At 36.1% G+C, this 27327-nt stretch overlaps 1 protein-coding gene across 1 annotated transcript; it reads right to left on the reverse strand.

The window, feature by feature from the left end:
- Positions 1–193: 193 nt before the first annotated feature.
- LOC145983689 (uncharacterized) lies at positions 194–27327 on the reverse strand. The gene is made up of 5 exons (XM_083116744.1): positions 27212–27327; positions 17231–17332; positions 6411–6606; positions 1837–2067; positions 194–268 (listed from the first exon to the last, which is right to left on the reverse strand). Exons 1-5 carry the CDS (start codon positions 27259–27261, stop codon positions 194–196), a joined length of 654 nt encoding a protein of 217 aa, XP_082972870.1. The 5' UTR covers positions 27262–27327.

The following is a 27327-nucleotide window of genomic DNA, read 5'->3' on the forward strand; positions in this document are numbered from 1 at the left end:
AAATGTTGCAATACTGAAGACATCTTCAAATATCCTACCCCCTTTTCACACAACTTACAAAAGAGAATCTTGTTTTCTGTTGAGAACATATCACACCCTCAATCTCACAACAAGAGATTCCTTTACAGAAGGCATTCTATTCACTCACACTGCTACACACTGATATGTGCCTGGCTCAAACGACAAGTGATCTTCAAACTCCCATACTCGATTGCTGATAGAGTGAGGGCTGTAATGTACCAAATTTATCTGTACTTGTGACTAATTGCTGTGAGAAGTGGAAAAAAGGTAAATAAATTAGAACAATTGAAACTTGTTTACTTCCTGCCTGGTGGTTCTTGCGCCTGCACAACAATGATGAAAAACATTTCGCATCAATAATGTTCGCATGGCTATTAATTGTCAATGGGATAAAAAAAAAGGTTTGTATTACTGTTCTGTACTAATTGGTAAGAAAATACTGCATCTGTTCTCAATTCTTTCATCTCTAATTTCCTTATCCTTCCATTGATAATATAATTTATCCATTGCACTAAAGTAACAAAGGAAAAAAATATGAAATAACCAATTATATGAAAGACAATTACGAAATTATACAGAAATATGTCTTATTATGAGAAAATTGAAGAATTATGTTGTAAAAATATAAAATTGGTAAAGCATGTCAAAATATGCATTATTAAGTTTATCTATTTTGGCTGATTCTTATTTGATACATAAAGATCCCACCCCAGTATTTGATCTGATGCCAAATAAATAATATGTTATAACATCAAGTTCCGGGCCCACCTTTTCTCTGAAACACTTGTCCATCTGTGAGACTTTTAGTATATTAGTCAAGTGACTAAATATTATGTACATACCAACGCCCTTGCTTGTAAGATTGTTTCTTTTTCATAGATAAAATTTAATTATGAAATGCACATTTGCCACACAATATTGGTAAAGAATATAATAAAGTTATTGACATAATTTCCAAGTTTGTTTATTAGATTTTGAAAAGCGTAATTCAAAATGTTTGCGAACTCAAGATACCCAGACTACAAAAAGGTAATAGCTGGTGTGGATGATTAAAATTCAATCAATAATGCCACTCGTATCAGCCAATACAAATTTATCAGTATTGGTTGAGCTTTAATGAGAATGTATATAACTGTTAGAGGCCAATAAAATCTGAACTCTGCTAGAAGGTTCTTCCCAGAATGTAAACATGTTGTTACACCTGTTGAATGACAACACTTCAAGTCATTTTACATGTTTTGTGTATTCTTACTTTTAGGACTTTTAACCACTGTGTTAATTTTAAAATACCAATGTTTCAGAGGCTGCATCTGCCTCCATCTTCAGGGTAGCGTGTAGTCTGTTAAATCATATGGTGTCTATAAATGTTTGCCCTGGAGGATTATTCTCGGTGCCAAGGCTCCAACTCGGCTGTCAGTCACAAGAACCTCTATGTTGCCCTGGCAACCTACATACAAAAATAGGTCTTGACGTGGCCACCTGACAAAGTGGAGCCTGGGCCACTGATAATCCTCCATGGCAACTTCATGTACATAGAGGTCCTTGTGACCGACAGATGAGGTGGAACCTTGGCCACAGAGAATAATCCTCCAGGGCAACCATTTATAGACACCATATGATTTGACAGACTACACGTTACCCTGCAGACGGAGGCAGATTCAGCCTCCAAAACATTGGTATTTTAAAATTAACACAGTGGTTAAAAGTCCAAAAATTAAAAATGAATAAATCACCACTGATCAGCTACAAAGAAGAATATTTTGTGTAGTATACAATGAAATAAAAACAAGTGAAGCTGTGTATACATAAACTTACCTCAGATGCACTAACTTTGATACACTGACAACCATCCTGTTCATAAAATGGTGATTCCATGAGGACTTTCTTTGGAATACTCAGTCTCCATCGGGATGGTCGAAATACATACATAGAGTCCACACCAGGATAAAGCTCATGATCCACATACACCTTCTGTGGCTCGTACACTTTCACAAACACCTTTATCCAATGTGTGAATCTGTTCCTGAAGACAAATTCTGAAATACGCTGTAAGAATAAAATATACACATTTTATAAAATCAATATTATTTATCCAGGGAGAACATGCATGGCAATATCTTATTCGAGGAGGCGCATATGGTCAAAATGACTGCACTTGAATATTTAGGTCTATTGGGTTTGTTTAGTCATATTTCAACATTAGTTTGCTTGTATTTTTTTGATTCCTTCTTTCTTTTGTATATCTATATATATATATATCTATATATATATATATATATATATATATATATATATATATATATATATATATATATATATATATATATATTATTTTTAATGCAATAAATAAAACTGGTGAGAGTTTTCAAAAGTTTAATACACTTTTTAAAGAAAATGTTTTGTTCTCTATTTTTGTAAGAATATAGTAGACAAAAGAAACATGATTTTACAAAAGTTAAATAGGTGATTGTTCTTGTTCATTATATTGTAAGAATACAATGTATTTATGAAACAAACATAATTTTACTTAATTTGATACAAAGGTTTTAGAGAGAACAAAATTATGAAAGTAAAAGGTATTTACAATTGTATTTGGTCTAGGAATTAATTCGTGCAGTTCTTACGCACACATTGAAGCTGTAGTGCAAACACAAAATACATAAATACCTAAAGAAAAATATTGTCCATCGCGAGCCACCACTTCCGTCCATCTGTCAGGCAAGTTACGGATTCCGTGGTGAAAGAAGTCCTCATCCTTTGAAGCGATCCAGTCAGAGACCCATTTTTCGATATCTTCTGAAGAAGTGAACCGCTGTCCAATCAAATCGTTGTTCATGCAATTGAACAAGTAGTAGTCCGAAGGAGCAACGTCTGGTGAATATGGCGGGTGGGGTAAAACTTCCCATCCGACATTTTCTAAATAGGTTTTGACCGGTTTTGCAACATGTGGGCGAGCGTTATCATGTCTGTTCTCCCATTCTGGTCGTTTCCTGGCCAGAGCTTGCTTCAAATGCATTAATTGTCGTCGATAACGTTCTCCATTAATAGTTTCACCCGGTTGCAGCAGCTCATAGTACACCACACCTTTCATATCCCACTATATGCACAGCATAACCTTTGCACAGTGAATATCTCGTTTCAGTTGTGATGGACCTGGTTCACCTGGCTTCACCTGGCTTCACCCAGGCCTTTTTTCGTTTCGGGTTCTCGTAATGGATCCACTTCTCATCGCCAGTAACAATGCGATGCAAAACCCCCTTTCTTTTCTGTCTTTGAAGCAGCAATTCGCAAATGTTTTTTTGTCTTTCAACGTCTCTGTCTTTCAATTCATGTGGAACCCAATGTGACATCTTTTGAATCATTCTCATGTCTTTGAGGCATTTGGAAACAGTTGTTTGATCAACACCTAATGCTTCTGCAAGTTCTTCCTGCGTTTGACATGAATACTGATCCAGCAATGCTCTCAATTCTTCGTCTTCAAATTTTTTTGGCTGTCCAGGTCGCTCCTGGTCTTCCAGGCCGAAATCACCACACGTAAACCGCGCAAACCACTTCTGACACGTTCGCTCAGCTAGCGCATGGTCACGATACACTTCCAACAAAATACGATGACTTTCGGTAGCACTTTTCTGCATGTTAAAGTAATGAAGCAGAACACCCCGCAAAAACACTTTATCTGGCACGAACTGCACCATGTTCAGTTGACTACAAAATGCTGTTGTTGACACGTAAATCAACTGCCCTATACTACGAACGATGCAAGCTGACAGGAGTTTTCAACGCATGTGTGGATACACGGAACTGTGGGACGATATGCTCGTTACTCCATCTCTTGTCCAGGCGCACGAATTAATTCCTAGACCAAATAGTATATTTTCTACATTTACCACTTGTTCTTATTTTTTTTCTATATGTATTTCATTTCTTTACTTTACTTTACATCCACTTCATCACCATCAAGATTTCCATTTGGACATTCTACACATTAAAAACTGTGTGTTCATGGCAGACATACAGTGAACAGTGGATGTATTTTCATTCTTTATCTGATTTACATTCTTCATCGCTAAAGAGGTGTCATCTTACTCTTTCAAATTGTCTTCCAAGCTCTTTCATCACGTTTTTCCTCCTTCTTGAAGCCTATGAATTTGATTATCTTCTTCCAGGTTCATAATTATAGGGAAAAATCCAATAATAATTGATTGTTAAATCTATAACACGAGAAAGCATGCATGGTCAAAAACGTCGCAGATGAAACTGAACTGTGTCTTTTAAATGGTAAAAGGCCACTGTTAATTTTTTTTGGCTGGCCATATCATCTCCCACATGTCCAGCACAGATAAGGGTGGGGGAGAAATCCAAACAAACACGTATATGCAAAAGGGTAAACAAAGAAAGAAATTTGTTGTCAAATCCCCTCCACACATGTTCTCCCGAGTAAATGTATCTTCAAGTGTGTCAGATGACAAGTATGAGTGTCTGTTACAATCAAGTCAGAGACACAGGATGAAGATATTAAAATATGCACAAACATAAAATGTGAGTGGAAAAGAAACGTTTCGTGAGTCAATATTCTCCACTTATAAGAGAAAAAGCTATTTTGCAATTAACTGTTGCTTACTTATTGGTAAATTCACAACACTACAAACAAAAGAGAATATGCACTTCAACCATGCATTCTTCTCACAACTGTGAATAGAAGATCATTCAAGAAAGCTTCAAACTAACGGAAAAGTAATACCAAACTCATTGCACAAATTATTGCTCATGCAGAAGTAAAGAAACTTAAAACTTGCAAAATGACTGGGTGTAGCCTATTGCACAAGTTCAGAAGAAGCTAGTGTGAGGGTCAACATTCAGCTTCAATTTGATTTTAATTTTTGGTATTTAGTGTTGCCTTTCTGCCACTTTTGGCTAATCGTGACGAGCCATCCTGCTTCAATCATGATGTGGTTGGGGTGAGTTATGATGGCATCAACGAGCTCCATAAAGGGGAGGGAGTGGGGGGACATCAGTCAGAGTGTACCAGGATACAGTCCTGGAGACAATGGTTAAGGATCTCTGCAACACTCTCTTTCATGGTAGGGATTGGAACTTTCAGTAGTATTCTTTCTGCATCTGCTTATAAGGCTTGAGCTACTCAGCAGTGGCTTGAGACAAATGTGCCCAATGTTGTCGCCTTGTAATCAAGGGGTCCTGGGTTCGATACCCGGTGGAGGCACATAGTGGTTCTCATCCCACTTTAAACTGTAGGTCCAGTCCCGATTAGCCTTACTGTGCATAAAGTAGACCAAATCAATCAATCAATTAATCAATCAAACAAATGGGCCCAATTTCATTTCCTTCTCACATTGGCCATCTGATAGTCCACACCTGAAATCTATGGACTTAAAATTGTGTGGTCCATGGTTCAAGACATGGCTTGCAAAAAGAGACACCCAAGTATTGCCCATTTGAAGCACTATCTCATGAAAGCGATGGGAGATTTCCTTGTGGATTCAGTGTGTAATTCAATCAATGAGTGGTTTCGTTTGGTTTGAGTTGGTGTTTTAAGTCCACTTTATGCACAGTAAGGCTAATCAGGACTGGTTTAAAGTGGGATCCGAACCACTGTGTCATGTGCCTCCACCGGGTATCGAACCCGGGACCCTTTGATTACAAGGCGAAATCAATGAGTGGCAACAGAGTCTTATAGCATGTGTGCAGGTCAAAGGTGGTAATTTTGAACAATGATTAATGCTTTGTGTACACAATATACAAATGTAACACATATGCATGGGGTATTATTATATATTAAAGTGCCTGATGTTATTCCATTCAAAACCTTGTGACAGTAATTATGGTAAGACTGGATGCATATGGATGGAACACTTTCAACAAACGGAAGTTTATAATATCAATTATCGATTGACTGATTAATTTGGTTAATTTTACTTCGCTTTCCTACAACTTTTGGCTCATCACGAACATACAATATCAATTAATCTGTGATGCAAACTAAACATATATGTAAAACCTATATCTCCAAAATAGTTTATGGAAAGCAAGAAGCGAAGATAAAAGCTTGAATTGCCTGCCACCTCTCTCCTCCCACACACACTATCCAATTGGTAAGGATCTATTAAAACTCTGTTTACTGTTCTTGTCTACTGAGGTAAAATTAATAAAAAGTTATAATTAATTAATAATAAGTGCAATAATACTGTTAATTATATAATATTTCATTGCTCAATTAAAAATATGTGAAGAAACAACTGATCACAACTTAAGCCACCTCCAAGTTACTTCTTCCAATGTCAGTAACATTTTATGGTGTATAGAATGCAATGAAAATCATTTATTTATATTATTATCAGTAGTAGTAGTGTTAAAAGTAAAAAAGCACATACCTGGCACTGGCTGTCAAATTCAATATCAATATACCTCAAAGGCCTGTCATTCTTGCGCTTTGATTTCAAACCAAAATTGAAGGGGCCTTTCATGCTGTACTTCACATGCTCCACTGAAGGTTGGTGTAGGTCTTCCTGTACATCTGCATACAGAGTATGTCTATTTTCAAAACCTTCAACAAATCTATTTTTGGCCCTGAAACAGAAAACAATTATTTGTATTAAAACATACACACACTTTTCTATCTTCTCCACATTCACTCTATTGCTCCACAATGCTACCCAGAGGATTCAACATGATATAAGACATTGAAACACACATGTTAAATGATTATCATTACTTTATATTGAATGGTGCTCACAAGACTGCACTGCAGTTTTGAAAAATGCACTGGAATACCATCTTATGAGAGTGGTAACATAGTTCCCTTGTAATCAAGGAGTCCCGGGTTCAATACCCAGTGGAGGCACATCTCACTTTAAACTACAAGTCCAATTCTGATTAGCCTACCTGTGCATAAAGTGAACATAAAACAACTCAAACCAACTTGGAAAGTGTACATCTAGTTCATTTTTCTATCGAGATAAATTTCTGTGAATTCTATTATCGTCACAAATTTATGATTGTTTTATATTACAGGTACTGACATATTGGTATTTGAGAGTATTGGTTCCAATTTAACCCAGATATGCAGACACTTCTCATGTATTTTAATTTTTCTCAGTTACATGTAAGTTTTCTGGGTATGTGAAACACATGAATCATGTTGGTGTGTTTGTTGTCACTCCAAAAGCAGTAATGCCACACACAATTAGTGCTGAATCAACTGAGGAATCTCCAAGCAACAAATTTCCTCTTTTGTTACACAGGTTAATATTATATTCATATACAGTGTGTTCCATTCAAACCTCCAACATTTCAATTCATCATTGCTAAAAGGTTATGAAACATAATGGAATGTGAGTGATACTAGACGAAAGAGAAAATCAAAGAATTTTATTGACTGACCTCCAAGTGCACACAATGCAGCGCCACAATCACATAAAGCACAATTTGCGAATCTGCAGCAGTGCGCACATTCTGTATTCTGGTATGTAGAGACCAAATCAATCATTGCAGTGCAAAGAAATTATCGGAGAGAATATGGAGGTGAAGCACCTGATGGGAAAACCATTAAGGCATGGCGTGCAAAGTTTTTGGCAACTGCAAGTGTTAATAAACATTCGAGAGGTTCTCAGATTGGATATTATTCGTGCTACAAACGGTGTACACATAGAGTATGCTTCAAGCAATAAAATTCTTTGAGTTTCTCTTTCATCTAGTACCACTCACATTCCATTATGTTTCAGAACCTTTTAGTAATGATGAATTGAAATGTGGGAGGTTTGAACAGAACACCCTGTATATTATCTTCATATTATGTTAATACAGGGTGTCCGCCTTAAAAGTATAATAAAAGAAAAATTAATAACTTGAGAAGTAATTGAGATATTTATTGGCGGTTTGCTTCTACAAGTATGTTAACACAAAATGTTTTTTTACATACCTAATACACCTCGATATGTGCACCATTAGTGGCGCGACAGACATCTAATCTGTATTCCACTTCTCTCCAAGTGTTTTGCAGCATTGCAGGTGTAAACATTAGCGATAGCTGCACGAATGCGATGGTGTAGATCTGGTAGATCACGAACTGGTGTCTGGTACACTTGATTCTTGATAAACCCCCACAGAAAAAAATCAAGTGGCGTAATGTCTGGGCTTCTAGGGGGCCAAGCAATCCATGGACTACATCTCCCAATCCAGCAATCTGGGAACTCATGATCCAAGAAATCCCTCACAATGTTCGCAAAATGGCATGGTGCGCCATCTTGTTGAAAGATCACTTCACGAGGAAGTTGTGGCACAACATACAGCTCCAACATGTTAATGTACGTTCTTGCATTAACTGTAGGCTCCGCGAAGAAGAATGGGCCTATAACCCTGTCCTTCAACAATACACACCACACAGTCACTCTCGGAGAGTCACGTTCCCACTCCATCACTATGTGGTGGGGGGGGGGTCACTTCCCCATATGCGGCAATTGTGCGTGTTTACCTTGCCAGAAGTGTGAAATGTAGCCTCATCTGAGAAACAGATGAAATCGAGGAATGCCTCATTTTCATCAATGTTTGCCAGATTTGTCTCCGCAAAGTTCTTCCGTCGTTGCCTGTCCTCGGCCTTGAATTTGTGATGAAGCTGCATTTTGTATGCCCATAGGTGCAACCTTTTATGGACGACATCGTGTACTGTCGAATGAGGTAACTGTAACTGCCTACTTGCTTGTCGGATTGACTTACGAGGTTTCTGCTGGAAGGACGCTCGGATTAATTCAACGATAGCCTCTGGAACTGCGTGCTTGGCATGGCGGCCCGACATCAAAAGCAAACTTCCAGTTTTCCGAAGCTGCTTGTCCCACTTCTTGATTGAAATGTAACTGGGAATATCGTCGGTTGGTCGCAGTCCATATTCACGCCGAAAACGACGTTGTACCAGTGTAACAGACTTTAGTTCCGCGAGAGAAAGCACACAGAACACCTTCTGCTGTGGAGTCCACATAGCTACTGACGCACGCGTTTACGTGATCAAAGCAGTTACGTGCAGTTACGTGCATGTGCACGCGGTACTAACTGCCGCAAGCATACGTAAAAAAACCTTTTGAGTTAATATACTTGTAGAAGCAAACCGCCAATAAATATCTCAATTACTTCTCAAGTTATTAATTTTTCTTTTATTATACTTTTAAGCCGGACACCCTGTATTACAAATCCAATTTTACCACATCAACCTAAGATATGTTTAAAATATTCAAAGAATTACATGCATTAATTGGGATATTAAAATAGCTAATATTTATACATACATGATAAGTGCTAACATATCTGTGTACCTGTTGTTGAACTACTACAAGTTCCAATGTGGATGGTGACAGTGGTCACTGAAATTAATCAAATATATGAACAGGTACTATATGTCCACATAGTAAATACTCAGTTGATGGTAGCGTTGCAAGCAAAATTTCAAATATGAAAAATTTTAAGGTCAAATGTGTGACTGAACACACCATTTTTACTTCAAGCTTTTTGAAACTAAGATACTATTCTTTTTTCTGGGAGTTGCATCCAAATAATGAATTCTATAAGGGTGGCAGAAAGAAAAAAATTGTAGCTGTTTAGAAAAACAACTACATCTGAAAGAAAATGAGAGAGAATCTGAAAACTCTTTTTCCATATAGCTTCTCCAATACTGATTACTTCGTACAGGAGGCAATAGGGTGAACAGGGATATTGGTGAAAAATATTAATTCTTTGTGGCACAACTGTCTGGTAAAATATAAGTGGATTGTTTTTTTTTAAATAGTAAAAAACACAACAATCCATATTCCTTGTTTACAAATTCCAGGGCAAGCTGCTGCAAATCAACCAAGGATGGCATCGTACTGCAATAATTCTACTAAATAAAAAGTCTGTTCTACAAGAGATTTTAACCTGCGATATTCATATAACTGGGCCAGCTTGTTACCACTTTCCCACTTCATCAAACCAAGTTGAAATTTTGTCTTAAGAGCCATCAGCAATCTTGCAATCTTGGTTAACATATCTGCTGTTTCTCACTAGTTTGTTTTTACAAGCTGAAATAGACTTGAGGTCTGCAACTCAGAACTACACTTCTGTGGTAACTTATTCTCTTCCGTCTACTCTAATGTGACATATCTCATGTACTCATGTATTGTAAATGCAAAGTGGTATTTTTATATGTTGCAAATAATTTCTCATACCAACGTTAGTTCCAGATTTGGCCACAACCACCGAGCATTTACTATCTGGACATGTAATACAGGGATACATTAGCACTTTTCATGTGTATAATAATAGTTTACCACATCTAAAGTCCCATGACATAAAAGCTGATATTTAATTATGAAGTTCACTTTTGCAACAGAATATTTGCACATAATTAAATGAAAATGTATTTTAAACAATTTATGCAACAATTACACTACACAAAATCATTGGAAGCCATTTTTGTGTCCCACAAGAAACGTCAGAAAAATGTTGGTTGGTTTTGGTGGTTAAATTTCAATAGGTAATTTCTGACACCAGCATCATTGTTATCAGCTGATCACAATACATCAAAATGGAGGTATATTAGTTGGCATGAAAAAGGGCCCAAAAAATATGGTGGAGGTCAAAAGTCAATTTATCCCTTAGATGCCCAGGCTATTTTCCCAGTATTCGTACTAATGTCCATCATGTTTTCAGCAGGACATTTTAATTCCTGCAATGCTTTAAATAAAAATTAATATCTCAGAAACTATGAATGATAGAGTTACGAAAAATACCTTGTTTTGTTCAGCATGAAGCAGGCTATAGGTCTATACCAGAAAAATTATTTTTATCTTTATCCAGTAGTAGACGAAGAAGAAAATCAAAAAAACTTTTCAAGAAATTTCTAATTTGGTGGCCCCACTTAGAAGCCAAGACAGGAGGGTTGAAAACTGTACCTATATGTTCCTATGTGTAGCACTCTCATTGCAAATTATCAACTTGGTTTTGATAATTATGGAGAAAAAATATTTTGCGAACTAAAGCAAAACAATAATAACAACACAAATTAAATATTTATCTTACCATGACCCCGATTCACTGTCTATGAGGCAACATCATCACTGTCATCATTACCCACACTCATTATGACTTCGATGTCATCATGCCCTCCCCTTTGAATCCATGTTTACATTTCTGGGAAGAATCTTCTAGCAGACTTTGGATTTTAATAGCCTCTAACAGTTATATACATTCTCATTAAAGCTTAACCAATACTGATAAATTGGTATTGGCTGATATGAGTGGCCTTATTGATTGAAATTTTAAGTCCACACCAGCTATTACCATTTTGGAGTCTGGGTATCTTGAGTTCCCAAACATTTTGAATTACACTTTTCAAAATCTAATTAACAAACCTGGAAATTATGCCAATAACATTATTAAATTTTTAGCAATATTATGTGGCAAAAGTGAATTTCATAATTAAATTTTAGCTAAGAAAAAGAAAAATTCTTACAAGCAAGGATGTTGGTATGTACGCGTACATAATATTTAGTCACTTGACTAACATGCTAATAGTCTCACAGATGGACAAGTGTTTCAGAGAAAAGGTGGGCCCTGGACTTGATGTTATAACATTTTTTTTTTATTTATTTGACATAGGATCGAATACTGGGGTGGGGTCTTTATGTATCTGATAAAAATCAGCCAAACTATTTATATTATTATTATAATTGTTAATATTTTTATTTTTATTATTATTTAATTTATTTTGGGGAATGTATTTCAGTCTTCTAAGTGTATTGTTTAGTATTACTGTGGCTACAAGTGTGTATTGAAATAGGTCAAAATTATACTTTTCGTATAAAAATCTAAATAATCAATCTCATGTCAATTGTGTGGACCCGAAGTGTTGATTTTTTCCTAAACCCTTAACTAGGCATGAGGTTGTAAATTTGACCTCCAGGTAGGTATTTTCTAATGCCCAGACACTTGTTGGTTGTCCACGGTGCTAGATTATCTAGTACCTTCCTAAAACAGCCTGATTCAAATGTCAAGATCACTTTCTTCATAGTTTGTGTAACTGCAGAAAGCAAAACTGTTCCAAAGTTGGTGGAGGTCAAATTTACAACCACGCGCCTGGTAACATATGTTATTGTTTGATGTTAATTTTTTAGAATTTTTGCTTACTGTGCTTCGTGAGTGAAATAATTTAACAGTCTTTACTTGTTCTGTGTTGTGTGACCGTGTTTTAAAGTGGATGTTTAATTTTTCTAAGAAATCGTTGAAAAGCTCGGAGTATGAAAGACAGCAGGAGTGTATACAGCGGCTGTTGGAGGAAGTTTAGAACCTAGTTCTTCTGAAGTGATTCAAAATGAAGAATTTACTCCGAAATCAAGTCATGATGTAGAACGTGATACTAATTCTAACACAAATCGTGATGAAGAGAATGATAGCCCGGAGGAAGATGGAAAGTATTTCCTGGGAAAAGGCAAAATAACTCATTGGAACAAAATTTCCTGCTCATGTTCGCACAAGTATTATGAACATTATTTTACAGCTTCTTGGACCATGTGCAACTGTAAAAAATGCCAAATCTGATGTCAAGACTTTTCACTTTTCATAGATGTGAGAATCATTGTGGAAAATACCAATACGTACAAAGAAATTATACAGGGAGAATTTGTAAAGGAAAGAAATGCCAAATTGACTGATGAAGATGAAGTTAAAAAACAAAACAAATTTATGCGACATAATTTATGATCTAGAAAAATAATACAGTGGTCCCATTTAGTTAGTTGTGAAAAACAAATGACAATTTGAAAATTGATATGTATTGGAACTTCAATTTTTTCAAGGGAAAATGTACTAAAAAATATATTTGTATTTTTTTTAGAAAGTGGGTATTGTTAAATTTACACAATATTTGAAGTGTATACTCAACAAAAGAAATATTTTTATTATTTCTTATTTCGCACTTTCCTAATTATTATCATTTTATTTAACTATTGCAAGGAAAGATTTTGTAATGTTCAAAATGTAAAGTCTGTCCATATCAACTTTGAAACATTAATTGCAATCCTTTTCTACATTCAAAAACTATTTTAAGTTCTTGAAAATAGTAAATTTAATTGCATAAAAGTTCTCTTTGGTTCATATGAATCTTACTTCATTACAAATAATATTTTATATTAATGGGGTCAAATTTACCCCCACATGCCTATTTAAGGTGATGAAAGATGTGTGCTAATCTTACACATTTACATTGATTTAGGGGTCAAAATGCGAGCTCTTGATTTTTGCAGATTTTTTTGGCATTCTGGATCACTGTGTGCTGGAGGTATTTTCGAGGAGTATGTTTCAATCATGCTCCAACGTTGTCTACTTTCTCCTCAGTAAACACATGTCATTTTACCCTTTGCTTCTTATCAAGAACATACCCTGTTTCATAAATTTGTTCACAAGTATCCAAATACTGTTTCTGTGTGAAACAGGAACATCTGGGAATTCTGCTGGAAAACGCATTCTAACTTCCCTACAAGATTTCGTAATAACATAAGAGTCATACATACAAATTCACTATTTTAAATTGTGTGGATAGCGTGGCAATATTAGACTGCAGAAAAAAAACACATGCAAACTGGACACCAGCTATCTGGATACTGAAGCACTGACACATCCAGTGCCAAGATCAGTGTAGAGCTGTGGGTCTAATGTAGATGCACTCTTACATCCAGCCACGCTAGCTGTCACTCCAGGACCACATCAGCTGTGAAAGGCACTCTATAATCGAATATAGTATAACACTTTATCCTCCTTTTAAATCCTGCATCTTCATAAAAATGTTCAACATCAGCTGAAACCTGCCTTCTGGACACAGGTAGTGTTCACAACCCCTGAGAATATGGCATGTTCACCATTGATAATACTCACAGCTTTATTAAAATGTTAATTTGGTGAAACATGCAGAGATATTTATTTTATTGTTACCACTTGTAACTATCTATCCTAAAATTATAAGACATTGTTTTCTCTATATCACTACATGTTTGTGTGTGTGCATGCATGTATGTGAATACTAGCAATTGCAGTGGAACCCTGATTTCACATTCCCAGATTTTACATTTTCCCACATTATACATTCAGGGTGGCTACAAACAAGCAGAAATTAAATTCCCTGACTTTTCCAGGTTTTCCAGGACAAAATTTAAATTTTTCCCTGACAATTAAAAACTAAACTAAATCGATGTTTTTGCAAATGGAAATAATAAACTGATACAGATCCAGGTATGGATTTGTTAAGTACCAATATTATCTTCAATGAAATTTACTTAATTTCTCTATTGTCCATGATTTGAATTCAAACTGCAAGTGAATTTGGAAAATTATTACAATACACAAGCTAGTGAAGGATTACTGAATTTTATCATACGCAGTAAGTTTAAAATAAAATACTTGATTATTTTTAAAGTTACGACTAAATGAGATTAGAGTGAAGAGTGATTGACTAAGAAATTGTACATTTTGTAATTTATCAGTCTCGTTATACATTGTCGGTATTATACGTTGATATTTCCACTGAGGTTTGGAACTCTCTGATAGCAAGAACAATGAGTGTGGACTCATTTTTCTCTGTAAAGCAAACAACTTAACTCTTGCATGTAAGTGGAAAAATTGAATTGTACAAAAAAAAGTGTCATATTTCCCTACATTATCAATAGGATTTCTGCTTCAGTACAGTATATCCAAGTGAAGTACTGTGAAACTGACAACATGCAGTTATACCATTATTGTTCACGAGAAGGGTATGTAGGTATTTAACACAAGCAATTTATAGAATTGCATTGTATAGGTGCCAGATTTAGCTAATCAAACATTAAAATAGGAACATTATGTTAATAACAGCTTCTGAAAGTTCATATGCGAGGGGCATCTTGAAAGAAGCTAAAATTGTACTTGTATGCAGCACTAGTGGCCGGAGAGCTACACATACATGCAGGCAGGAAGAAGTGGCATGTAATCTGGTACAGTCGCAATGCAGCCATTTTACGGCAGTTCAAGATTAAAGATTGCAGCTCTCATACAGTCTCCTACCGACTGTGATGTAGCCTACGTGTAGTAATCAGATTTTTGTATGCTCAGAATTTGGCAGAGAACCAGCAGCAATCGTGTGAGGTGTGCAGACCAGATGTCATGAGTGATAGTATGGTCAGACGATGGAGCAGGCAATTCACGGAAGTCCAAACGAATGTTCACAACCCCATACAGCTGAGTACACGCGAGCCTTTTGCATCACTTCAGGTGAGAGATCTTGGACCACTCTCTGTACAGCCCTGGCCTGATGAGGTTTTTGGCAAGACAAGGATTTGACAGCTACACTGTGTCTTTGCTGTCAGACACATATAAAAAAGGTAAAGTGCTCCCCTGTGCTTAGCACCATGCCATGAAGTCATATAGGGGGTGTGGGGGTAACACTTTCTTGATCTGGTCATGAGTGGGGGTGATGTGATCAGCATCACGCCCCTAACCACCTTTACCTCCAGGTACCCATGTCATTTGATGCTGGGTGGGTGCCGGGGCAGCTTCCAATGTTAGAAACGTTCCCGGATTTGAACCGGCCGGGGATCGAATTCGGTACCTTGAGCATGGTAGTCAGACGCATTACCGACTGAGCCACCGCGGCCACAACACTCATATTAACCTTATACATTATTAAAAAAATGAACCAGTGCATTTCCATCCTGTTGTAATAACCTATGATTCCAAAGCTTAATTTAATGTTAAGCTTCAAGTTCAGTTCTTTTGCTCTCCCATGAACAATAATTTTTTTAACAAGCTTGGTATCACTTTTCTGTTAGTTTTGGAGCATCTTCCATTTGTGTGGGAAGAACATATGGTTAAAGTGAGTGTTCTCTTTTGTTTGGTGTGTTGCGAATTTACCAAATCAAGCATGGAGATTTTAAATTGTGAACAGGAAGCTGTAAGTTATAGCAAGTATTTTATTTTATTATGTGAATAACATGACCAAGGCTTTTGAAATAAGAAGCATGGCCGTTGAGTGAGGAGTTGGAGGGTATATTATTATTATAATATGAAAGGTTCTTTCTTTTCTAGGAAAACTGGGGCAATGGACTGTATAATTTATTTACCACCACCCTTTTTTCTTGGAGTACTGCATTGCTTGCCTCCTCCTTAAGGCCGTGCTTCACCACTGAATGTATTTATAATAAAGTAAAACATGACAAAAACATTTCTTGTTCATATTAATAGTAAGTATTATATTTAAATACACTAATTTCTTGCCCACAAGTTCAAGAGCTGATCAATACATTTTGATAAGCCTAACAATCTGAAATATATGTTTGTGTGGTGGTGAGGGGGTGGTGTACTGTACTTGGTCTGTGGTAAATTAATGGAATAATGTTCCAGTGAAAACTGCACAGTTTTTTTGCTGTGCTAATTTGCATTCTTGCCATTTTACACACTTTTCTGTTTCTATTAATTTCAATTGTGATGTGATAATAAAAATGGATAACGAACTCATGGTAGTGATGAGGGGCAGTCATGAACATGCATACTCAACTTGGAATTTGAATTCAATGTGTCCATTATTTTCAGAGAGCACTTTCCTAAAATTACTTGCCTTTCTCTCTCTCTCTCTCTGTCTGTGTACTTGCATGAGGATTCAGGAGGACTCTTTCATAGAGGATTCAGGTATTTGCAGATATGGATAGAGATATATAAAATGCAGGTTTCATGCTACATTATCACTTCCTAAATTCTTTATTCTGTACTGAAACATTGCAATCTATGCATTTGGGTGTGTGGGCATAGGGGAAGGGGGTGCGTGATGATTTAAAGATTACCCATAATCAGTTGTTACCCCAAGTACATAGGTCACCCCACATCACAAAGCACAAGTGTTCAAGATAGAATATGCATGTCATTTCTAAGCCTGTCATTCTTTAAGTTCATTTATTTTGAACAGGAATGCAAGTATAGCAATAATGTATCTCAAATAGAGGGGCTCAGGGGAAGAGTAGAGGACTGTAGTATGAGAAATCCCATGATAGCAGTACATAATTTAAGCATAAGTAGCATGTGTGAAAAATGAGACAGCAATACGCTCTACTCAATTGCAACAGAAATATATAGCTCCTTCTACTGCTACACTGATGCATTTAGCGATTACAATAGTGAGCCAAATTACAAAAGGATTAGAATTACTAACCATGAATCATAATCCTCGTAGTACTCTGTAAGGTAAGTGATCTTTGGTTCTTTGGGCTTCAACTCTGTAAAGACATATCCTCCTACCCATTCTTCACCATAGCTGAAAATGAGAGTATCGCTGTCCACAAATTCTTCTAGCAGAATTCAATTGATACACACACATGAAATATATATATATATATATATATATATATATATATATATATATATATATATATATATATATATATATTAAAGCAAAAAAATACAACATGTCCATAAATATTAAAAAAGTGTACTTATAGGTGGTAGATTTTCCTTCCAATGTTTGAAGTTCCTTCTTCAAAGATGTACAGGAATTAAGACATTAAAAGATTAAAATGGGCAAAAAGAAAAAAGAATAGAATCATTCTGGCCACCATAAAAGTCAGACTGACAAGACAAATCAAAGACCCTGTCAGTTGTGTTCAGATTTCCTGCTTCCGATGGGAAGCAAAACTACCTGAAGAAAAGAGGACCACTTCATCTGTTTTCCCCTCTTTTCTGCTCTTCTCTCATTTCTTCTACCTCAAGGGAATGTTTGTTGGGAAATATTATTGCTGTGTGGAGGATTATTGCTTTTTTCACTTCAAATGATATTAGTTCTAAAACACCACAGTTGTGCCGGCCACCATAGCAGAGTGGTTAGCACATCATGCTACGATGCCAGGGGTCCCGGGTTCGAATCCTGGCCTGGGCATGGATGTTTGTGAGTGTCCATTCATCAATTTTATCATATTATCACTAATCCTCATCTTCGCACATTAGCCAAAAGTGGCACAAGAAGCGATGTAAAATAAAGCAATTCAATCAATCAACACCACAGTTGCAATACATTTTTCAATTGTCTTTGGTTCTGTGCCCATCCAGGATCTAGGACCTGCCTTTCAATACATTTCTCCTATACAACAGTCTCCATCCGGGAATTGCCTTCCAAAGTGCATATCCACAAAATATTCCTTCAAAACTCCTGCATCTGATTCTGATTTTATTTTAAAAAATGTTTCCACATTTAATTTAATCTACACTTGGATATTTCATCACTTTACTTTTCTCAGGTGCTTGTGCTTGTTTAAAAAATTTTCCAATACTGGGAGTGATTTGCAAGCAGCTGTTAAGCCATAATTACTGTATAATCCATTCATGCAGAAATATGTCCTATTATAAACTATTCCTCTTGGACTCATTCTGGTTACTTATATCACTTTTCTACTTGTTGGTTTAATTGTGACAATCATGGTTAGTGACACACAATTAAAATGGATCATGGAACAAATTGAAATTTTATATTCTAACCTTGACCAAGGTTTGAACCCAGATCCTCTGGCTTCACAGAGAGTGATGCTGACCTCTCTGTCATGGATGAGGCATGATGCTGTAGGTACAGCTAACAATGCACTTAAAGAAACATTTCCCTTCTAATAGTTAATATATGTAGTTATTAGATAATTAAATTCATTCTTGTGTAAAATAGCTCATTTTTGCTTCTCAAATATTTAAAGCAGAATTAATTAATTATCTGGGATTCCTGAAACTCACAGGATAATTCAGACTTCAAAGCTCCATGTCAGTAAATTTCTTGTTTAAGAGTTTATTTTGCATTTGGCAGTTCTTTTCGCATTATTTCGTAACAATATATAGTAGGAAAATGCAACTCATACCTTTCAAACACATGAAAAATGAATATTACAATGTGTCATTTCGCATTTTTGTCAGAAAAGAAATATGCATGCCTCTAGAAATAAGCAATAAAAGACATGGATGTTTTAAAGCAAAGTGACAAGTGACAAAAGCACCAATTGCACACTGTAATAGAGCCTCCTTGATGGTGCATTGGTAGCATCGTCATCTTGTAATAAAGGGGTCCCAGGTTCAATACCTGGTGGAGGCACATAGTGGTTTGTATTCCATTTTAAACTGTAGGTCCAGTCCTGATTAGCCTTATTGCGAATAATTCAATCAACCAATAATAGGCACTATCCTTCCAGTCTATAAAAATATATTCACTGCATATGCATGACCAACATAGATGACTCAAAGCACACTATTATGAAAACTGCTAAGTTGAAGTGACAGGTGCAGCTTGTTATGTCACTCCAGTATGAAAGGTTGTATTTATTTCTTACACTTTGTTTGATAACCTTGCAGCACGACCAGATGCTCATCTTGTAATATGAATAAATTGGATAAAAAGCACACCAGGTTTCAGATCAAATGAATTTGATACTTTCCGGTGTCAATGCTGTAATAAGATGTGGGTAAGAGCATGTTGGGCATTGATCAATGATACTTGTCTGTGTGACCACTGAAGTGTTAATAAAAAATCAGAAATTTATTCAAAACCAAGTTGTATCATATTAGCTAATATAACAAAAGTATTATCACAAGTATTGGGTGTAGACAGTGGTAATGCTGTTGACCTTAGCAATCCTGTATTGGAACAAATTATGCTGCTGGTGCCATTATTCCTGCAGCTGAAACAATGTATTCTTGTAGTGGAGAATTGGGGCATGGGAGATGATAGTGACCATGAAGTTGTTGCATTGTTCTGATATTTTTGAAATTGATGAAATCTTCAATACATATTTTCAATGGAGCTGTTCACAGCCAAAGTTTTCTGGTGGCATTTCCAACATATTTGTGTCCTTAGAGAATTTAGTTTGTCATTTTGTTACCCTAAGATTGACCAAGATTGAGTGACTATTCAAACCTTACTTTCACAAAAGTTACATGTTTCTGATTTAAATCCCTATTAAAACTGCTGATCTCCATTGAAAAGTGATTAGCCCAGCATGTTACATTGCCAGGGGTCCCATGTTCGAATCCCGACCCAGCCATGGTTTTTTTTGTGAGTGTCGCTTCATCAATTTCATCATATCATCACTCATCCTCACCTTCACAATTAGCCAAATGTGGGAGGTAAGTTAAGTAAAATAATCAATCAACCAATCCCTCACTCCCACATAGTACACATTGGAGTGTATTTTGCAGACGAAGGAGGCTCTGTCCACTGGCACTATGGCCATTATAATTTTGTGTGTGTTTTCCTGTTTTTGTCCTTATGTATGCTGAGTGCCTCTTTACAGCCCCAGCTTTTAACAAAAGTCAGAATAATTTAAGATTTTAGTAACACAACATTGCAATTATGCTATTTTATAAGGTAAGGGGCTGAACCCTGTATAATGTGATGGGTGCAAAATAGCCTAAGTGCTGATGCACCCAAAATTTTAAATTTTAAAAAATTCAATCAACCAAACCTATTAAAACTATGTTTCATAAAACTTCCAGATAGTATAAGTCATAAGTTTCTGAAAGTAGCTAATAATTAATATACTGTCTAACACTGTGGCCATGCAATCTAAGGTGTCACACACTGGGCTCGGACTATGGGATGCATGCTGGTTCAAGTGCAAGGGGGAAGCTTAACAACTTTTCTCCAGAGATTTTGGCCAGTGTATGGGAGTGATGGCCACCCACCATCGTGAGGAAATTGGGGAGCTACAAATGAGTAGTGAAACTTGGTCATGGAAACCTTCAACAAGAGGGGGTTCATCGTCATGGCTACTGGTCACCTTGTAACTGATTAGATGAATTCTACCTCTGCTGTGGCATATGGGAATGAGGACAGAAGTCAGTAGGTAGGCCCTGGCCCTTATGGGCTGTTGCATCATGGGCAAGAAAAAAATGATTAATATATTAAAGTGCAATGGCAGGGTAGCTCAAAAAAGCTAAATGGCATATGTTTATGCACAAATAGCACTAATATTGGTGTCATCTGTGTCATTCCCAGCAGCCGTGGGTTCACAATCTAAAAGTTAAGATATACACTGCACTGCATGTTATGTTCTTTCTAGTTGCAAGCATGCGGAAATTAATAGCGAGTGTCAAACTTGGAGTAACTCAATAAATAATCCAGAAAAAAATATATTTATCATACACAATGTCTCCCCAATAATTTGATGATCAGGTATGTCTTCTTCATATTTGTATTAGCTTTGCATAATCAAACCAATTATATATGAATGTACGTATATGATGATTGTCTTTGAGATGTGATCATTTTTGCTGCATTAGGGAGGTTAGGCTAAATGCTTTTAACATCTTCACATTTTTTGGGGTTTGTGTGTGTGCATACAATGATATTTCATGATGAAAAAAACTAATCCAGGATGTGAAGCATCTCATGGATGCTGCTAAATTTAAGAGCCAATCATTTCATCTACACATTAAAGCAAAGAGGATGTTGCATAAAACATCGAAATCTATGTACTAATAAAGAAGAAATCAATGTAATTTTCACGAAGGCACACCTTGTTGCCAGGCTTATTTGTGGTACTCGGTATCATTATCTATACATATGCTACATACAGATATGTATTTCATATAAAACAGTGGCAACACTGTTGAGCCTTGTTTCCATGTTAATAAAACATTAAAATGCTGACCAAGGCAAAATTTATTGTATATAAAAAATATACAGTAAAAACGTAATGTTTTGACCCTCTAACACGGTCTTCTTCAGACAAAGATACACAATAAATTATTACGTTACATTTCTAGTGTATATTTTTATATACAATAAATTTTGCGTTGGTCAGCATTTTAATGTTTTATTCATTTAAAAGGGTGAAAAACTGACCATTTCCATGATCACAAAAAGTCAATGGATGGCAGAAAGTCACATGCCAAAATTAGAGTGTATGGTTCTTCCTACAACCACACAAATAATAATAATATTATCCAAATACATGGAAATATACTTAGTAAAATCTATTGACATAATCACTTCAAAATGCTATGATATATCACACTCCAATGTTGATGGTGAAAGCAATACCAGGAGTATCCTTTTTGGCATTCTCCTTTTTTAAGACGTGTGTCCCGGTGTGTGTATGTCGGCAGAGGGAAAACATCAGAAGACAAAAATGGAAAAAATGCATACACTCACACTCACTAACCATACACAATCTATGCACACTATACATCAGTGGAACTTACTTTCATTTATGTTTCTGCTCCAGGCACATAACATGTAGAGTAGAGGAGGCAAATGTCGAAAAGCATTTTTGTTTTTAACTGTAATTACTTTAATATTGCACATTTTGATATGAAAATTCAACAAAAAAGTACAATACACATTTCTTTTTTGAAAACACTCTTAGAATATTTGAAATAATTATGGGAAGTTGGGTCGGAACGGGAAAGCAGGGTGGAACGGGGTACCCCCTATTTCCACGTTATGCTGCTGCAGCCTAGCAGAAGCATTATGAAACGAACAGTGGCGTAGCATGGACATTTCGGGTGGGAACGCCAAATCCAAAGGAAGGGTTGGCCCTTTCTTGCTTAATAATTTACTGATGGTATTAGTCGCCCCAGGTATTATTTGCCTGAAGTCAGCTGGGTTTTCAATAAAACATCATCCATGCATGTTTTTTTAGCTAGAAAATTAGATGCCTCACTAAGCCAGAGATATTTTGAGTTTGGTTTGGTTTGAGTTGGTGTTTTAAGTCCACTTTATGCACAGTAAGGCTAATTGGGACTGGACCTACAGTTTAAAGTGGGATCCGAACCACTTGTGCCTCCACTGGGTACAGATATTTTGAACTCTGGTGTTTTATACCTTTTCTTTTTTTATACCTTTCTGCATGACGCAAGTCATTAAAAAACCTACCTGAATCACAAGCGCCTCTGAATAACAGTAGACGTCATTGTTGTGGATGATCCAACTACTGATTGATTTGGTTTATTTTACTTCGCTTTTCTACCACTCTTGGTTAATTGCATATATGAATCACAGAACACCCGTACTCATTCCGGGATTTGAATCAAGGACCTCTGTCATCTTGGCGCACTGTGCAAAACACTCTGACACGGAGGTGGGTGGATGATTCAACTCAACTGACGTAACAGTGCCGATTAGTAATTCAGACCACTGTTTATTACATCTTGAGAATGTTGATAAACATTTTGAAATAATTTTGTCCAGAGATCATTCGATGTTAAGAGTTTTCAAATGAATGCTAAACATTTCCATTGACAGATACTAACAAACTAATAATAATAATAATAATAATAATAATAATAATAATAATAAAGAATAGTTTTGAGGGTTAAGTGGTAGATCAGCCACAGTCTGAACTTCTACCACGAAGACTTCACCAACTAATTTGACAAAAACTGTGTTGATCTTCAAGTTTCTAATGCACATCGCTGTTCGTGAGATAAATTATAAAATGCAGTGGCCATTATGAAGTGGTATATATGAGTTTGGTAAAGTTACGTCAGTCGATATTGCATATTGTAGCATCACATAGCACGAGTTGCATGAGCGCAAAGAACCGGGTAGAAATTTGAAAGCTGTCGTCTGCTTCAGAAGCATGAAGGGTCACATGAACCAATCACGTAGCCCTCTGCTCCGTACGCTGCCATACGAGAGATCATTTGCACGCGTGCTGTAGAGATCCAAGCTTTCCCTCCAGATAGACACCAAGGAATATAGAGACCTTTACGCTGAACCTGCCCGGCGTCTGGCCAGGAAAGGCATTGAAAAAAAATCCTGGAACGAGTGTTATTACTGGAGCATTGCAAGCGAATTGCAAAAAATAGCTATTTCAATGCCATGAAGGTCAAACATATATGAAATTAGTCAAGTTTAACTTTATATTTACAGCATTTACACATTTTTGACATTTTAAATCGGGGAACGCCGGGCGTACGGGCATACTATAATGCTACGCCACTGGAAACGAAGTCTTTACTCCCTGTCCATCAGAGGATAAAGTGTCGTCGGTGCTACAGAAGAAATGTGGCACGTGTGAATCTTTGTTCTGTTTTCTCCCTGTTTTCGAAGCGAGTTGCAATATCAGCATCAAAAAATCTCAAGGTAAGCACAACAGTAACACAAAGAATGTATAAGTTCTAATTATAGTTTGACAGTAGCATATATGTGGCATGTTTTAGTGACTATAGTGTGTAATCCCTTGTGGCCAATTTTCGCTGACATCATGTGCAGTTCCTATATGTGAATCGGGGTGGAACGGGATAGTACCCCATTCATTCAGCAGAGGTGACAACAGAAAACGGGAAGAGATTGAGCACTAGTTCATCAGCGGAGGCCGCATGTCTTTATTATGATGAATGGTATACCCAGTCCAACGAGGGATGGATTGCGTGTATGCAGTGCAACAGGTGGTCACATAACACATGTGCAGGTGTCGATAGTGACGACGAATATGTGTATGTATGTGAGTTATGCCAACCTTAAATCTGAGTACCAAATTGTGCCCCATGTGTTCAAGTGAAAACCAAAAAAACACTACTTTCGAAAAAAAAAAAAAGAGTCTAGATGTTTATGTTTGGACAAATATACCGCAACTACTGGTGTTTTTGTAACTAAGACATAAAATAATATATTCCATTCTGTTTCAGTATTCTCTCATCATTATAAGTGCCCTTATATTGCCTTTTATGTTAAGTTCCCTGTTCTGCCACAACTTCCCCTAATGTGCTTTTGAAGAATAAAACATTATTTAATAAAGTGCTAAATGTAAACTAAATGAAAGTAGAGGGTAATGTGGAATACAGTATTCCACATTACCCTCGTAATTGGAGAGTGTCTTGGACCTCTAGAACGCCCCACCCCATGACCATGAATAGACTATTAATAATGTTTATATTAACAGCACAATCGTAATTTATCTTGAATTACGGGCTGAGCAATTTATTTATGCATTTAAATGAAGCTGTTCATTAGTGCTTTGAAACATAATTTCAAACTTTTTCAATAGGCAGGCGAATGTTAAATACCAGTATTTATGTCACACACAGGGCAAATACGTATAACCTATAAATAGACATTTTATTTCCCATAGACTAATAGACCATCCTAGCACAAATTGTTACAAGAATATAATTTTGAAAATTAGATCGGAAGGAATACTTTAGGTCTATGCAAGGAAAAACATTTACTCACACATACACACACACACACACACACACTCACCTGACAACATGATGATAAACATTCTCTGTCATTTAGCTGTACCTTATAACTGCATGCAGAAAGTCATAAAACTATAAAAATGTGATTTTCAAAAGATGTATCAAGGACTGAGAAAGAGAGTGTAATGTGGAATTTCCACATTAACCACACACCTTTTCCAGATTACCCGCCAACTATTTTTCTTCTTTTATCTTATATGAGATAGGAACGGAAACTTCCAGGATACCTAATTGATAATGCTTATTTAGCTACGACATTGGTGGAGAATTATAAATAGAACACTTGCAGAAATCTTACCTTGTGTTTGCTTTGTGTGTACAAAACAACGGTAACGAAAAAAAGTCCATTCCCTCCAAGATTCACAGTGGACGGCGTAGGTTGCATCAGCGCTACCATTTGTACACACCATCTGATATTTCCAAACTACCCCGAAAGATGGTAGATGTATGTAGTTGTAAATATCATGGTTTTCCACTTTTGCCGAACATTCCACATTCGCCACCTCTACTCTACTGGCATTAATATTTCATGTGTACTTATAATTATCTATTCCCATTGCAAATTCAAAGATGTTTAAATGTCACATGATAATGCAATATGTTCATTCCAAAAGCAACCTTAATTTTTTGAAACTATTTCAGACATTTTCTGTTCATGTATTGAAGACCATTTTCAAATGTTTTAGCAGAGTTACAGCATTTGATAGTCATTTGAACACATAAGTCACTAAAAACAATAACTGTACCACAATGTGGAATAATTCATTTTTAAGTACATCATTTCATATCATAAGAACTATCGACTGATGCCACTTGTAAAATAAAAGCAACCCTAGTGTCTCAATGTAAAAATTTTAAAACACACTACTTTTTCCCTTCAATTTGAAGGATTGTACTTAAGCACTAAAATTTTGACTCTTCATTTTACATGATGATGAAGTGTAAATAAGCAGCTGCAGTATTAATTACATGAAATAAAACTATTAACCTGTGGGCACTGACTACATGTTCTATGACTTATGAGAGGTTTGAACAGAACATGTACTGTGGTGCCTTTTTCTTTCTTTAATGACCAAGTTTGCAGTATCTCGCAATTTAAAAAAAAAAAAACATTTTATATGAATGTGCAGTCACGATGGAAGCACACATATTTTGTTAAGATACAACTTGCAATGAAGCCTTAAAAAAAAAACTGACGAAACCTAACCTTTTCATGTTTTCCAGTTAATAAGTGTAGAATTTTCTACAAATTCATTAGCGTACAGTGTGTGAATCTGTTTTGCATTCATGACTTTAAACTTTATGTTTTCTATTATAAGTATGTAACCTTACAACCCTGTTTGCATTACAAACACTTGTGCGGTCATGGTAACAAACATGTTTTTCGAATGTGAAAACAAGTGGAAATTAGATTCAATAAAAAAATTAAAATTTCACTCCGACACGCTATCTTGAACATCATATTTCTCAGAACCAAAAAATGACAACTCATACTCCTTAACAGAAATTTAAAGAAAAAAAATCCAGGCTGGTATTACGAAATGCATTTATACGATTATGTGAATTTTGAAGTCAATCAAAGCAGATAATACAAAACTTGTGCAAAACTTTCGGAAATTAGATTAGTTGGAAAAATAATCCTACAAATATTAAAACAAATAAAGACAAATTCAAGAAGCTTACAGGAGTAAAACCAAAAGTAGGAAACTGAGAAAAACGCAGGTGAATGTACATTGATTACATTGTACTTAACTAATGGGTTACCCAGATGTTCTCATGCATATCTGGCTATAACTGGTGGCTACTGAAGGAACTTCATTCACTATAGTACAGTAACTTAAGACTAGGCAGCAAATAAATTCTGTTAACTAAAATTTGAATGGAGTGTGGGTTATCAAGTTTTACTTCCTAGCCCCTCAAATCATAGCTCAAATGTTCAAATACTTTCTAGCATACTTACTAAGGTAATGGAGGAAGTGTGCTTTTTGGAGACGTTATTTCTGAAGACATTATTTTTGAAGCCTTTCCTTTTGAAGACTTTTTTTTTGAACATTTTGGACACTTCTTTGCTGGAGA

This window comes from Lepisma saccharinum, chromosome 2 (genome assembly GCF_977018435.1).
Source record: "Lepisma saccharinum chromosome 2, izLepSacc3.1, whole genome shotgun sequence".
In the NCBI taxonomy this organism is placed as follows: domain Eukaryota; kingdom Metazoa; phylum Arthropoda; class Insecta; order Zygentoma; family Lepismatidae; genus Lepisma; species Lepisma saccharinum.

Coding starts and splice junctions, on each gene's coding strand:
- LOC145983689 (XM_083116744.1), bottom strand. CDS start 27,261: ATGTCTTCAGAAATAACGTCTCCAAAAAGCACACTTCCTCCATTACCT. Junction 17,333..27,211: donor ACACTTCCTCCATTACCTTA/GTAAGTATGCTA, acceptor TCTCATTTTCAG/CTATGGTGAAGAATGGGTAG. Junction 2,068..6,410: donor AATTTGACAGCCAGTGCCAG/GTATGTGCTTTT, acceptor TTATTCTTACAG/CGTATTTCAGAATTTGTCTT.